Below are 14,556 nucleotides of genomic sequence, written 5' to 3'. Positions count from 1 at the left end.
CCGACGACTCGCCATCTCTCAGAATTGATAAACAGCCGCACAGAAGGTAATATTTTAAATTCCAACAGCATTGCTTAGCACATATGAACAAGTTTTCAGCGCACGGGACAAAACGAGCGAGTTTTACTCAAAAATTACATCCCTAGAACATTCATCCGCCATAAGGCGGGCACCCTTCAGAACATCCTTATAATAATTCTCGGGCTTGCGATGCTCTTTCCCCGGCGGTGACCTGTCCTTCACAAGCTTCTCAGCATCCAGCTTCCCCAATGCACCTTAGCACGGGCAAGGGCCCTACGGGAACCTTCAATGCAGACGGAGCGCTTGATGACTTCGAGCCTTGGACAGGCCCCCACCAGCCGCCGCACCAGCCCGAAATAGCTCCCAGGCAGAGCCTCTCCAGGCCACAGCCGAACTATGAGGCCCTTCATGGCCTGTTCGGCCGCCTTGTGGAGCTCGACCAGTTGCTTCAGCTGGCCGCTCAGGGGCACGGGGTGTCCGGCCTCAGCATACTGAGACCAGAATACCTTCTCTGTCGAGCTGCCCTCCTTGGCTCGATAGAATGCGGCGGCATCGGACACGCTACGGGGAAGATCTGCGAATGCTCCTAGAGAGCTCCGGATTCGGGCAAGTAACTAGTAACTCACGTTTATGTGTTTGCTTTGCATAAAGAATGCCTTACCCGCCGCTATCTTTTTCACCGCATCCAACTCCTGGAGGATCTTCTGGGATTCGGCCTTGGCAGACTTGGCATTTTGAATAGCCACCGCGAGCTCGGACGCTCACGTCTTTGAGTCAAGCTCCAAACTCTCATGTTTTTTCATGAGAGCCTGGAGCTCTTGCCGCACCTTGCCAACCTGGGACTCATACTTCTCCCGCTCGGTGCGCTCCGTGGCCGCCGTCTTCTCGGCCTCGAGCAGCGCTTGCTTAAGGGTCGCCACCTCAGACGTGGCCCCTACAATAGCCACGATAATCCTGTCATTTTTTGCAATTGCACTTTTTATATATATATTTAAACAAGGTATTTCTTACCTTCCTTGTCCTCGAGCTACTTCTTGGCACGCCCAAGCTCTTGCTCGGACTGCTCGAGGTTCTGCTTTAGCGTGTCCACTTCCGCAGTCAGTGCGGCGGACGCCAGCAGAGAAGCCTACATACGCATATTGACTCCTTTTTGTTAGACTCCTGTGAATTTTATTTGATCCTCTATTCGGCTTTTCTTCCCGAACGCCAAACAGAGCATCAGGGGCTACTGTCTATGCGGTAATATTATTTACACATTCTTTACTTACCTCAAAGCCTGTTAAAAGGCTAGCACAAGCTTCAGTCAGTCCGCTCTTGGCGGACTGAACCTTCTGGACCACCGCACTCATAATGGTGCGGTGCTCCTCGTCGATGGAGGCGCCTTTGAGCACCTCCAACAGATTGTCCGGCACCTCCGGTTGGACGGGGGTCACCGGCATGGTGGGCCTGCTCCTCTTGGAAGGAGGTCGCCCGCCGGACTCTGGAACCTTTGAAGGTTCCGGAGCGGCATCCGGCCTAGAGCCAGACTTGGAACCCTGGGGGGGGGGGTTTATCCCCTTTACTCCTGGAGTCCGGGAGGTCGCCTTGCGGCGCCTCCAGGACCACCTCCTCCTGGCTAGGAACCTGTCGGGACAACACTTCGGCGTCGTCCGTAGGGCGGGGGGAGGTAGCCGTCGGAAGCGAATTCACATCCGACGAGTACAGTGAACCGCTCGACGGCGCGTCGAGCCGGTCTTTGGGTGGGCTGCATTATCATATTCGACATAAGGGAAAGCTGTGCAATAAAGGAATACTATGAATTACTCCGGTATCCGGATACTTACGATTTCGCCAGGGGCTTGGCCCTGAGCGGCCACTCCTCTCCGCCGTCGTCGGCGTTGGTGGAGTAGTCCGAAGGAAGGGTTTTCCCCTTCTTGGACCCTTCGGCCTCCCCAGTGAGGGCGGCCTTCCTTTTCTTCTATCCCCCCGCTGGAGGGGGAGAGGTCTCTTCTTCCTCCTCCTTGTCTCCACGGGAGGAATGCGCCTTGGAGCTGTCGGATGATGAACCCGACACCTCCTGGCGCCGGGCACTTTTTCGAGTCCCCGTGGCCTTCTTCGTGGCCTTCTTCTCCGGCACCACATAGGGTGCCGGAACCAGCAGCTTCGCCAAGCGGGCATCGGCTGGGTCTTCGGGCAAAGGAGCCGGACAGTCGATCTGTACGGACTTTGCCTGCCAATCCTGTCAAAGGTAAGGGAGCTTAGATCCCGCATAGAGTTAAACTATGAAAAACTAGTACCCTGTAAAAGGTACAACCAACTTACGCGCTAGCGTGACGCTGCGCGATGAATCCGCGATCCTCGGTAGCAGATGCGGGAGCCCCGACGCCCTTGAAAAGCACCTTCTAGGCATCTTCGTACGTCGTGTCGAACAGCCTGCTCAGAGTTCGGTGCTGCGCCGGGTTGAACTCCCACAGATTGAAGGCCCGTTGTTGACACGGGAGGATCGGGCGGATGAGCATAACCTGGACTACGTTGACAAGCTTGAGCTGCTTGTCCACAAGGGTTTGGATGCATGTTTGCAGTCCAATCACCTCTCCTTTGCTGCCCCACGACAGGCCCTCTCTTTCCAGGACGTGAGCCGCGTTGGGGGTCCGGACCAGAACTCGGGGGTTGCGACCCACTCAGGGTCGCGCGGCTCGGTGATGTAAAACCACCCCGATTGCCACCCCTTCAGGGTCTCCACAAAGGAGCCCTCGAGCCATAAGACGTTGGGCATCTTGCCCACCATGGCGCCTCCGCACTCCGCCTGGTTGCCGCGCACCACCTTCGGCTTGACATTGAAAGTCTTGAGCCATAGGCCGAAATGGGGGCGGATGCAGAGGAAAGCCTCGCACACGACGATAAACGCCGAGATGTTGAGGATGAAGTTCGGGGCCAGATCATGGAAATCCAGGCCATAGTAGAACATGAGTCCCCGGACGAATGGGCGGATAGGAAAGCCTAGTCTGCGGAGGAATTGGGGAAGGAATACTACCCTCTCATGAGGCCTTGGGGTGGGGAGGAGCTGCCCCTCTTCGGGAAGCCGGTACGCGATGTCGTTAGACAAGTATCTGGCCTTCCTCAGTTTTTTGATGTGTCCCTCCGTGACGGAGGAGACCATCCACTTGCCTCCCGCTCCGGACATGGCTGGAGAAGGTTGAGGTGGGAAGTGCGGACTTGGGCGCTGGAGCTCGAGTGCGCGAAAATGGATAGGCAAAGGAGGAAGAAGGCGTAGGTGAAAAGGTGGATCCTTATCCCCTTATATGGGTGGACGCAACTACGTGTCCCCACCAGCCTGGTAAAACTCGCTTATCTCGAAGCGCCGTAATCAATGGCGCAGTTGGGTTACCCACGCCCATATTGATGAGAATCCCGGAATAAGGGGACACGATCTCTGCTTCGACGAGACGTGCCAAGGAAACCGCCTTGCATGACACGCTGAGGTGGGACAATGAAACGATTCGAATAAAGGCTTGGCCGTGGCGATGACACACTACGGAATACGTCAGCAGATTAGATTTGTGTAAATATCATTCTCTCTATGGCAATATGTAGAAACTTATTTTGCAGAGCCGGACACTATCTTTGTGTTCAAAATCTTCTATGAAGTACTTGGAGGAGGAACCCGCCTTGCAATGTCGAAGACAATCTGCGCGCCGGACTCGTCGTCATTGAAGCCTAGTTCAGGGGCTACTGAGGGAGTCCTGGATTAGGGGGTGTCCGGATGGCCGGACTATACCTTCAGCCGGACTCCTGGACTATGAAAATACGAGATTGAAGACTTCGTCCCATGTTCGGAAGGGACTTTCCTTGGCGTGGAAGGCAAGCTTGGCGATACGAATATGTAGATCTCCTACCATTGTAACCGACTTTGTGTAACCCTAACCTTCTCCGGTGTCTATATAAACCGGAGGGTTTTAGTCCGTAGGACAACATACAAAACAACAATCATACCATAGGCTAGCTTCTAGGGTTTAGCCTCCCCGATCTCGTGGTAGATCTACTCTTGTACTACCCATATCATCAATATTAATCAAGCAGGACGTAGGGTTTTACCTCCATCAAGAGGGCCCGAACCTGGGTAAAACTTCATGTCCCTTGCCTCCTGTTACCATCCGGCCTAGACGCACAGTTCGGGACCCCCTACCCGAGATCCGCCGGTTTTGACACCGACAGTGCCCTTGGAGGCAGCGACCAGACCTTTACAAGCAAGGTTGGGGCTATCTCCACAACTTAATTGGAGACTCCCAACAATACCACAAAGCTTCACCATAATGGAATATGGCTTCGCGGTGACCTCAACCATCTAGGGTGCTCAAACACCCAAGAGTAACAAGATCCGCAAGGGATGAGTGGGGGAATCAAATTTCTCTTGGTGGAAGTGTAGATCTAGGCCTTCTCAACCAATCCCTCGAGAATCAACAAGTTTGATTGGCTAGGGAGAGAGATCGGGCGAAAATGGAGCTTGGGAATGGAAGAGATAGTCAACTCGAAGAAGAAGACACCCCTTATATAGTGGAAGAACAAATCCAACCGTTATCCACCAACTCAGCCAGCTTGGCACGATACTACCGCGCTGGGGATGCGGTACTACCGCAAGGGCACACGGTACTACTGCAGTGCCCCGCGATACTACCGCCCGAGCAGCAGAGACCAGAACAGCCCTGAAGCTGTGAGGCAGAGGGCGGTAGAACCGCTGGCGCGGTACTACCGCTCCCCCTTGCGGTACTACCGCAAGGCAGGGATGGTTCAGATTTTGGGAAGGCACGAATATATAATAATACATCCATGGCAACTTCCACTGAGATGGGATCTATGCAAAAATCCGACACGGTAGTACTGCAAGCCAGGAGCGGTACTACCGTGCGGGGCGCGGATGTAAAAAATTACATCCGCTCCTACTGCCGCGCCAGCTGCTGAGCCTGGCCAGAGCGCATGGTACTACCGCACACCCGGCGCGGTACTACCGCGTAGGACGCGGATGTAAAAAATTACATCCGCCCCTACTACCGCAATAGCAGCAGCGCCTGGCCTGAGGCCACAGTACTACCGCTCCAAGGAAGCGGTACTATCGTGGGCACTTGCGGTACTACCGCGCCAGAGGCCGATACTATCGCAAGGGCCTGCGGTAGTACCGCGGAGCGGTACTACCGGATGCCCCAGATCAGCAAACACGACATTTTTGCATACACAAGAAAAGACGGAGGATGCTCCATAGTGCCAAAGGAAAATCGATGCAAAGGAGAATATGTGTACGTGATGATTCCACCCAAACCTTTCCAAAGCGGACCCCCTCTTAATAGTATGGCTTTCCTACGACTCAAATTCACCGAAAAGAAACATAGAGAAACGTCGTCTTCAATAGTCTTCGAGGGCACCATATCGTCTTGTGCCTAGTGATGAAGTGTCTGAAATACTCAATGCACATGATTAGTCCGCAAAAATATCATCATCAATCACCAAAACAACTAAGGGATAAATATGCCCTTACAAGTGGGACTAACTAATCCATCCCACTTAAATTACTTTAATGGGCTCCCATTGAAAAGGAAAAAATAATAGTCGGGCTAGCCCACCTTGCCCGCTAAGCTAGACAACCCCGATGCCACAGCATGCTCTCGCCGCCACGAGTCCTCCCCCGTGCCCCCGCTCCCTCCTTCTCAAGGAGTAGCAGGAAACTTCTTGACCATGGTCTCAACCTGAAAACCACTAGGAAAAACGGGATTGATCGGATCCGAAACAAAGTACGAGATCTTCTTCCATAATACTAGAACAGACTCATCCTCACATCACTTTGCTTCAAGAGGACGTATCTCATGATGACGACAGCGTTGGGAGGCTCATCCCAAGGGTGCACATGGCTGGACCTCCAGCCGGAGATCGCGTCCACCTCGCTGCCGTCTGCGGCCCATGGAGCTCCAGCGCGCGGCTGCTCCCCCTGCTATTCTAATCACCCTCTGCCTCATCACCGTTTTGGTGGAGTTCACACAGCTCAACATCTATGAAGTGGGCGGAGCGAAGGAACAATGTTGCTCTTCTTTGTTGCTCGGTACCGCTCCTCAGTTGACTGCTCTACTTTGTTAAGTGGGATCCCACTTATCCCATTTAATCCATGTTAGTTTTGATGGGATGCCCACATTCTCAACACCAAATTGTATCGGGACAAGATGGATTGTGGTGGGACTCTCACCTATAGTCCCACCTCCAGTCTGACGTTTAATGGATACTGAAGAAGGTAAGCTTAGAATGCATTCCTGTTGCATAATCTTTTGAATAGTTGAGCCAGGTCCTTTTTGATTCACGTGATTCTAAATACAGAGGAAACGAAAAAAAACCATAGTAGGATTTTGACCCATCTAAACCTACGTAATTTGGTTGTTGAATTGTATAAACAGATGCTAAAACTTCTACCAAATTTAGTAAAAGTTTCCTAGAAATTCTTGTACAAGTTTCAACCCTATGAATCAAACGAACATACATAGAAACATATTCCTTTGAATCGAAAGAGACGCTCAGGCCTCCTTTGGTTTAGAGAAAATTCACAAAAATTCTAGAGGATAGAATTCTTATAGGATTTTTTCCTGTAGAACCCTTTGGTTCATAGGAACGGATTCATATTTCTACATAGGATTGGTTCCTATTCTCCACATTTCATAGAAAAATAAAAAAGAGTCTAGACTCAATGAAAAAATTCCTTTGGTGTCAACCGAATGACATCTTGTTTCCTATTTCTACTCATAGGATTTGAGATACATGTCATTTCATTTCCTACAAGATTCCTATTCCTATGATAATCCTATTCTACAAACCAAAAGAGGCCTTAATATATGGAGTACGAGTTCCTTGCAAAAAAAGAGAGTACGAGTTATAATCTTAAAAAAAAAAAACCCTCCCACGCAGCTATTCCAGCACCCACAATCCCCGCTGACACGAGGGCGAGCAACATGATAGCCATACGGACACCCATCTCGCTCCTTCACCTCGCCGCCGCCGCCGGCCAGAGGAAGCGATGCGCCGGAGGCCACAGGAGGCGCCGCCACTTGAGCGGGGCACCCGAGAGCCTCTGGAGGCGCGCCCCCCGCCCTCCCCGCTCTCCCGCGCCAGCCGCCGCCGCGGCCCGCAGCGAGCCCAGCACCTCATCGCTGCCACCGCCCCTTGAGAACGCTGCCTTCGAGGAGTACTACAAGGTGCGGCTGCTTGCTCGTTCAGCCACACGTTGTAAATAAATTTTCTATTGAAATGTGGTTCCTTACCTTATGGCCTGCGTGCACATGTTTATGATGCCTCGCAGGAGCAGCGAATCGTTCGCGAAGAGGAGTGGGACGCCTTCATGAGTGTGCTCCGGAAGCCATTGCCAGCCACTTTTAGGGTCAATGCTAGGTGATACTGCTTTCTCTGAAATGATGTGATGCACTTGCCAGTTACCACATTGGCATTCCTTTCATCCCTTGATTTAGACTAATTCCACATTTTTGGGCACAAACATTGCTTGTTGTATGTGCATTTGGACTGGATCCCCTGTTCTGTTCTGTTCTGTTTTGTTCATTCCTCTGCTTTCTTACTCCTAGAAACTGATAGCCCCTTCCAAATTATGTGTAGTGTGATTTTTGTTCACAAGCTGGGCTCTACAGAATTGCTGATCCGGGATTTCTAACCGCAAACCGTTGCAATCACTAATAGTACACACAAACGTGGCATGCTAATTGTGACTCACTCCGAAAATTCATGTACTTTTTGGGCAAATAATTCCGATCTAGTCATTGCATGTGGTACCTTTACCAGCTGAAGTATTTCTAAAATATATACTAAACAAACCATAGAATTGGAGGGTTACTTTTTCTAGGCAATACCATGCTCCTTTCCCAGACTATTACTTTTTGTATGTTTAATACAGTGACGATTAGTTCATTCTTCTGGCCATGTTGGTCATTCTCACTTAATAAGTTGAAGTTACCTTTTCTTTTCAGCTGCCGTTTTTTGAAAGACATTTGCTCCAGATTAGAAAATGACTTCAGGAGATCTTTGGAGAATGAGGTTACCTCTTGCTTGATTTATACACTTCAATTAATGTCAGTTCTTGTATTTTCTGATCATTTCTTAACAAAAAAACTATTTGCAAAGGTTAGTGATGAATATGGAGAATATGCTCTCAGTCCCTTGCCTTGGTATCCAGGCAATCTTGCATGGCATTTGAACTTATCTCGGAAGCAACTGAGGAAAAATCCTGCACTTGAGAGGTAGTAAAATCACATGATGTTTATTTTACAATAATCTTTCTAATGGTATTGTGTAACCATCTGTCTTCATGTTGTAATCAAAGTTCTCCATGCACCAAATATGTGCCTTTAAATTCTGCAACATTCCTGCCTCAATGAATTCTTGCAGCATATATCCAAATTGTTGAGTTTGTAACACTCATATATTAGGTCATGTGAAATCCACCTTCTCCTTTTATGCTTTGCTTTAAAATTCTTATACTATTCATAGGTAGCAAAACCTGTCATACATTTCATTTGGGCCTTTATTATACATTTCATGAAATATTTTGGGAGATTTTTAGAGTGCCAATTGAAAGTAATTACACAGAATTAGCTCAGATATTCATATTGTGCAGCAGATTAGCTACTCTTTATGTGTATAAAATAAGACTGCCTACTGAACTGTGAAATTTGGGGAGTGCTTAGTTTCATCACTTGCCATTATTAATATACTGTAATATCCCAACTTATTTGCCCATGTTTTGTTCACAATCAGATCATTGTTATACTTAAAAATGAGTTGCTGTTGTAACTTGATGTACTTTTGTATCTTTGATTATACCACGATTTGTAATTTAACCATTCGTACATCCCAGTTTTCATGAGTTTTTAAAGCACGAGAGTGAGGTTGGTAACATAACCAGGCAAGAGGCTGTTAGTATGGTGAGCAACTCTTATCTAACATCTCATGACTATTTTTTACCTCAGCTATCATGTATTTTAGTATCTCTTAGCAATCTTACATTACACCATGTTTTGATATTGACATAATTTCTGCAGGTGCCACCACTATTTCTGAATGTACAAGCTGGCCAGCATATTCTTGACAGTATGTTAGCCTATTACTCTTGGCCATAATCATAGACTCCAGTGTGTTCATACAAGTTGACTGCCTTCTAAACTATTATCGTATATTAGGACTCTTCGATTTGATAGGGAGACACAATAACTCTGTAATATATCCTCGCAATCTACTTATCTGTTTTTTTAATCTTGTGCAGTGTGTGCTGCTCCAGGATCTAAAACGTTCCAGCTACTTGAGATGATTCATCAATCAAAAGAGCCAGGACTACTTCCAACAGCGCTGGTACTGTGATGAATGTCACATCTGTTACATATAGCACTACAATCTGATAGCTATGTTTCCAGAGAAGTTCCTGCTGATATGCAGAAAAGAACTTTGGTTTCATTATATATTATGTGTAGCTAGCACGACACTTGTTATAGTTCACAAAATAATAATCAGAAAGAAAGTTGTGGTTATACATGTTCCTTTCCTTTGTGAGATTGTTATTAGGTCATAGCTAACGATTTAAAAGTACAAAGATGTGACGTCCTCATCCATAATACAAAGAGAATGTGCACTGCCAACCTGATAGTGACAAACCATGAAGCGCAAAGCTTTCCCAGTTGTTCTCTTGCAAAGGATGATTCAGAAACTTACAAAGATCACTGCAAACCACAAAGGCTAGAATTCGACCGTGTACTATGTGATGTCCCCTGTAGTGGTGATGGAACACTCCGGAAGTCTCATGACCTTTGGAGAAAGTGGTAAGCAATTAAGCATTGAGCCTTAATTCCACTACTGCTGTTATGTTTCCATTCAGTTTTTAATCAGGTTCATAATATGTGCACTGTTCAGGAGCTCAAGCATGGGAAACGAATTTCATCTTCTCCAAGTAGACATTGCTATGCGTGGTAAGGTTTCCTATCATGCGAATTGTAGATAATACAGTTTCAGGGATAAAAAACACAAAATACAGAAAAATGCAACGAGAGAGGAGACGGGTATAGAGATAATTCAACATGTTATCAACTACTCCCTCTGTCCCATTATAGAAGATGTTATTACCTTGGTTCTGGGTGTAACCACTTCGCTATATGTTATCTTGGTTCTGGGTGCTGATATTTTTGCAAACCAAGTTATCAGCTATGAACCACTTAGTTATATGTTATCAACTATTTCATGACCCTGCATATGATCACCACCTTTCTACTTAGAGATTTTTGAAGGGCTTCTCTGAAATAGTTATTATAAAAGGCATCCGATTATAAGTGGTAATTCTGCTACTAGTGGAGGAAGAGACACCAGTAAGAGCAGTCGTCAAGACCAATTAGATGGATCCCACACTTTGAAAAGAGAGGCATCTGCTTAATCACATTTGAATTAAGCATTTGACTATTTGTTTTCCTCCTTTCTTTCCCAACATGGTCAGAAACCTGTATCCATGAGTTTTGAATCTTCAAGGTTTATCGAATGGTAGAACCGAAGTTTTGAATCTTAAAGGTTTATGGAATGGTAGAACCGAAAATGGTGCTGAATATAGTTTGGATCTGTTTTGTGGCCAAAATGTATGTTAGTTGAAATTTCCTTATTAATAGCACGTAGTATCAAAATTTTAACTTTGTTTTTTCAGGTATTGCCTTACTTAAAGTGGGTGGAAGGATGGTTTACTCAACTTGCTCAATGAATCCTGTCGAAAATGAAGCTGTTGTAGCTGAGGTATTTGTTTGATTTTAGGAGCATTGATGCATTATAGATTCCACCTACTGTTGAGCAAGTAGAGAGTATTATCTTTTACAAGGTATAGACTGAACTTGAGCCAAATCTGTGTGCACTTGAGGACCTTTTGGAGCACCTCTAGGTTTGTCCTTCTAGTTGGCTAGTTGCCTTATTTGTCTTATAGATATAGCACAGCAGAAGTAGGCCTAGTGATGTACCTCATGAGTAAGCTTAAAATGATGTTTACTTAACATGCTCCCTAATCCAGATATGGGGCTTAAGACAAACATAAGCCCGTCTGAATTGCCTAATCATACGATTCTTGATAGAGTTATTTTCTGGGCAGCAAGATTCTAGTGGAGTACAAATGACAGTTTTCATGCTGATCAACTAATGCAGTTGGCTGGTTAGCAGCTACCATTTCTTTCTGTGTATTTTATTGCAACTATGCGGGATCTCAGAACCTGGATATGTATAGAGCCTTTCTACATTAATCCTTTTCTGTACTCGTTTCTTTATTTATGTTGCATTACATAATTTGTCATCGTATTTGTTATTATTTTACATAATCAGCTTCTCCGGAGAAGTGGAAGCTCTGTTGAACTACTTGATGTTTCTGGTGAGCTACGAGAATTGGTCCGCCGCCCTGGACTTAACACTTGGAAGGTTAGTTGACACATATCCACATCGTGATTCTCTTGCTATTCTGTTTTCTCTGTGCTCTGTCCACAATATTGGTGCTTGTCCCTAACTATTAGTTTCTATCTTTTTAAATATTTTTCTGTGTTCAGTCCACAATATAAGCGCCTGTTGTTTCTGCTAACTATGATATTACCGAATTCAACCTTTTTCTGTTTGGTGCTCAGTTGAGCAGTTGCTCAATACTGGGCAATACTGCATACTAGTAGATATAAGGTGCCAAAACTTTGCTCTTCCAATCTGCTTTCCCCAATGGTTCCCCTCGTGACTTTTGCAGGTGAACGATAGAGGATCTTGGTTTCAGACTCATGAAGATGTTCCTGACAGCAGGAAAAATGTAATATTGCCTAGCATGTTTCCTTCAAGTACAAGCATCCACGAAAGCCATACAGTGTATAGCAGCTTTGCCGTTAATTCAGAGTGCAATGTGCCCTTGTCAAGAAATTTCAACATTGAAGATACAAACAATTTTAATTGTGATACAGGTGGCATTTCCAGTAGTAATTCCACTCAAAGCTTGGGTTCAAAATTTCCTCTGTACCGTTGCATGAGAATTGTTCCTCATGATCAAGATGGTGGGGCATTTTTCATTGCAGTTATTCGTAAACTGTCCCCATTGAATGGTAATCTTTTTATTATTATTTTTGCGTAAGATATTCTTTATATTTCATAAATATTTCCATACGTTCTGATTTACTGATATGCACTATCATTGATGCACTTAAATGTATTCTTGACATTCTTTCAGAAAACCAGGTGATCAAGGTGAGAAAAACTGAGAACCTGCTCTTGAAAAACAGGACAGTGAAACTTCAGGAGCAATGTCAGCATAGAATTGTTTCTGAAGTTCTTGATGATAACAAATTACTTGATGAACAGAAAAAATTAAGCTTGGCCAACCAAACTTCAAAGGATCACAACTTAATTGAAGTTCAGATGGCATCTGATGATGTAGAATACAGTCAGACAGAATCAGGCGATAGAAGTCATAGAACGAATAAGTTAGATTACCGACACAGGTGGAAAGGGATTGATCCTGTGCTATTTTTCAAAGATGAGGCTGTGATAAAAAATATAGTATCTTTCTTTGGTATCGAGGAATCGTTTTCACTCGAAGGTCGTCTGGTGACAAGAAGCACTGATAATGCAAGGAGAATATACTACATATCAAAATCAGTACGAGACATTTTAGAACTGAATGTACAAGTTGGTGAGCAGATTAAAATTGCTTCTCTTGGCGTAAAGATGTTTGTAAGTGTTCCAATCAGGCAGATTTTAATATATTTTAATGATTATATGCATTTTCATGGAAAGAGTGCATATTTTCTTTGACCTATGCAATGAACTAACTCAGTTTCTATGTTTACTTTCAGGAAAGGCATAGATCAAAGGATGGCTGTTCATGTGCATATAGGCTATCTTACGAGGGGCTGTCATTGCTCTTCCCATACATGAGGAAGCGAATATTACACGCATCTCCAGTTGACTTCCAGCACCTTTTACAATACCGAACCATTAACTTTGCTCGTTTTGCCGATGCTAGATTCGGGGAGGAGGCTGCATCTTTGATGCCTGGTTGCTGCGTTGTAGTGCTGCGTGAAGGTAACATTATGCCCTATGCAGTAGACCTGAAAGAACCCATGACTTAAGGTAATGTAAATCTTGTTAATATTTCAGGGTATCAAATCGCCGATTCCATAGCCAGTGATCCCTCCCCAATCGCCATTGTTTGCTGGAGAGGAAAGTCGACTATGAATGTTTTGGTTTCTCCGGCCGATCGGAAGGAACTGCTAGAATATCGCTTTGGGATCAAAGCATTCAAAGTCGAAGATGAGAAATCCAACGAAAACATCGATGCATTCATTAGCTGAAGGGAGCCTATAACAATGTTGTAGATGGATGATCAGAACTTGCATTCCAATGAGGCATAGTAAACAAAGTTTACCGGTATTGCCAGGATTTGCTGCTGAATGTTGAAGGATTATTTAGAGCAACCCGAAGGTGGCATCTGCTAGTTTCCAGTGCACATTTTTCACTAATCTTATTTGTAGACAAGTTAATTTCATATGAAAAAGAAATGATAATAACTTTTGAGAGTGCTAGATCATGCACCGTCGAGCAAAAAACATGTCACCATGAATTAATCCATACCAACTTAGGAAAAAGGGGAAAACTACAGAGCGGGTAGTTGCTTGTTGATTGAGGAACCTGTGGTAAAGAAAAATATTTAGAAGAATTCTTTCCGAAAGAAGGAAAATTGTGGATGCAATATCTGACTTCTCATTATGTGGTAGTGATGCACTGGTAACTCTGAAGTGAATGAGATGAAGTAATGTGCAAATGTTCTCAAATGTGTCGCCACTGGTATTTGATCATTTTTTGAGGACGTTGCTAGGCAGCAAACAGTTGCAGCGTTGCACAAACGAGCGCATTTCTATTTTGGGCAGGTGTCAGCGCATAGGCCCACGGTCCATACATGAACGGCTTTGCTGCTCACGCGCCACATATATTAAGTGTTGAATTGGCGGGACTTCATGCTTGTCTTGCTGGGTCTGTATGGGCACTTTTGGTTGCCTGCATCTAGTCCAAACAGCCCCGTCGGATGCAAGAAAAGCTGCTTGGTTGTGCACACAAGGTTCTCTCCTTCTAGTCCTCATTCGGGCGGTGCGTCTAGTATCGCCGGTGGGCGTGTGGAGGCGTGTCTCCAGTGGACCTGTCTTTGTCTTTACTGGATTTGCTCGGATCTGATCGTCGTTCGTCTGCGTTCATGAGCGTCCAGGTTAGATCCTTCTGATCTACGATACTCTTCATCGACGGCAGTTGTTATTCTGATGCGCTAGTCTTATGGGGTCTTAGCAAGACGACTTTTTGACTGTATACTACAACAAGTTTTGCTGGCTCCGGTGAGGGAGGGGCGATGACGGTGGTGCGTCTTCGTCTCGTTTCAATGTTTGTAGTTGTCGCTAATTGGTCTATGAATCTTTTTTTTCAAAAAGGGGGGACTCCCCGACCTCTGCATCAGAACATGCATACGGCCAACTTATTAAACAAATAAAT

General features: G+C 45.7%; 1 protein-coding gene across 2 annotated transcripts; it reads left to right on the top strand.

Annotated features, from left to right (window-relative positions):
- Window positions 1-6,851: 6,851 nt before the first annotated feature.
- On the top strand, window positions 6,852-13,595 carry LOC125550515 (RNA cytosine-C(5)-methyltransferase NSUN2-like). Of its 2 annotated transcripts, none has more exons than XM_048713530.1 (15): window positions 6,852-7,226; window positions 7,331-7,419; window positions 8,007-8,073; window positions 8,161-8,276; window positions 8,894-8,960; window positions 9,078-9,126; window positions 9,299-9,384; window positions 9,595-9,848; window positions 9,940-9,995; window positions 10,715-10,800; window positions 11,374-11,466; window positions 11,777-12,122; window positions 12,248-12,750; window positions 12,873-13,101; window positions 13,177-13,595. In XM_048713530.1, exons 1-15 carry the CDS (start codon window positions 6,867-6,869, stop codon window positions 13,368-13,370), a joined length of 2,595 nt encoding a protein of 864 aa, XP_048569487.1. In that variant the 5' UTR covers window positions 6,852-6,866; the 3' UTR covers window positions 13,371-13,595. The 2 variants fall into 2 exon arrangements, with proteins under 2 accessions (XP_048569487.1, XP_048569488.1); XM_048713531.1 differs by having other exon boundaries at window positions 7,153-7,226; window positions 8,166-8,276.
- The last annotated feature ends 961 nt before the right edge of the window (window positions 13,596-14,556 follow it).

Source organism: Triticum urartu, chromosome 4 (assembly GCF_003073215.2).
Source record: "Triticum urartu cultivar G1812 chromosome 4, Tu2.1, whole genome shotgun sequence".
Taxonomy (NCBI): domain Eukaryota; kingdom Viridiplantae; phylum Streptophyta; class Magnoliopsida; order Poales; family Poaceae; genus Triticum; species Triticum urartu.
This window is presented reverse-complemented; position numbering and strand designations above follow the sequence as displayed.

Coding starts and splice junctions, on each gene's coding strand:
- LOC125550515 (XM_048713530.1), top strand. CDS start 6,867: ATGGAGTACGAGTTCCTTGCAAAAAAAGAGAGTACGAGTTATAATCTT. Junction 8,277..8,893: donor AAAAATCCTGCACTTGAGAG/GTAGTAAAATCA, acceptor CGTACATCCCAG/TTTTCATGAGTTTTTAAAGC. Junction 9,849..9,939: donor CATGACCTTTGGAGAAAGTG/GTAAGCAATTAA, acceptor TGCACTGTTCAG/GAGCTCAAGCATGGGAAACG.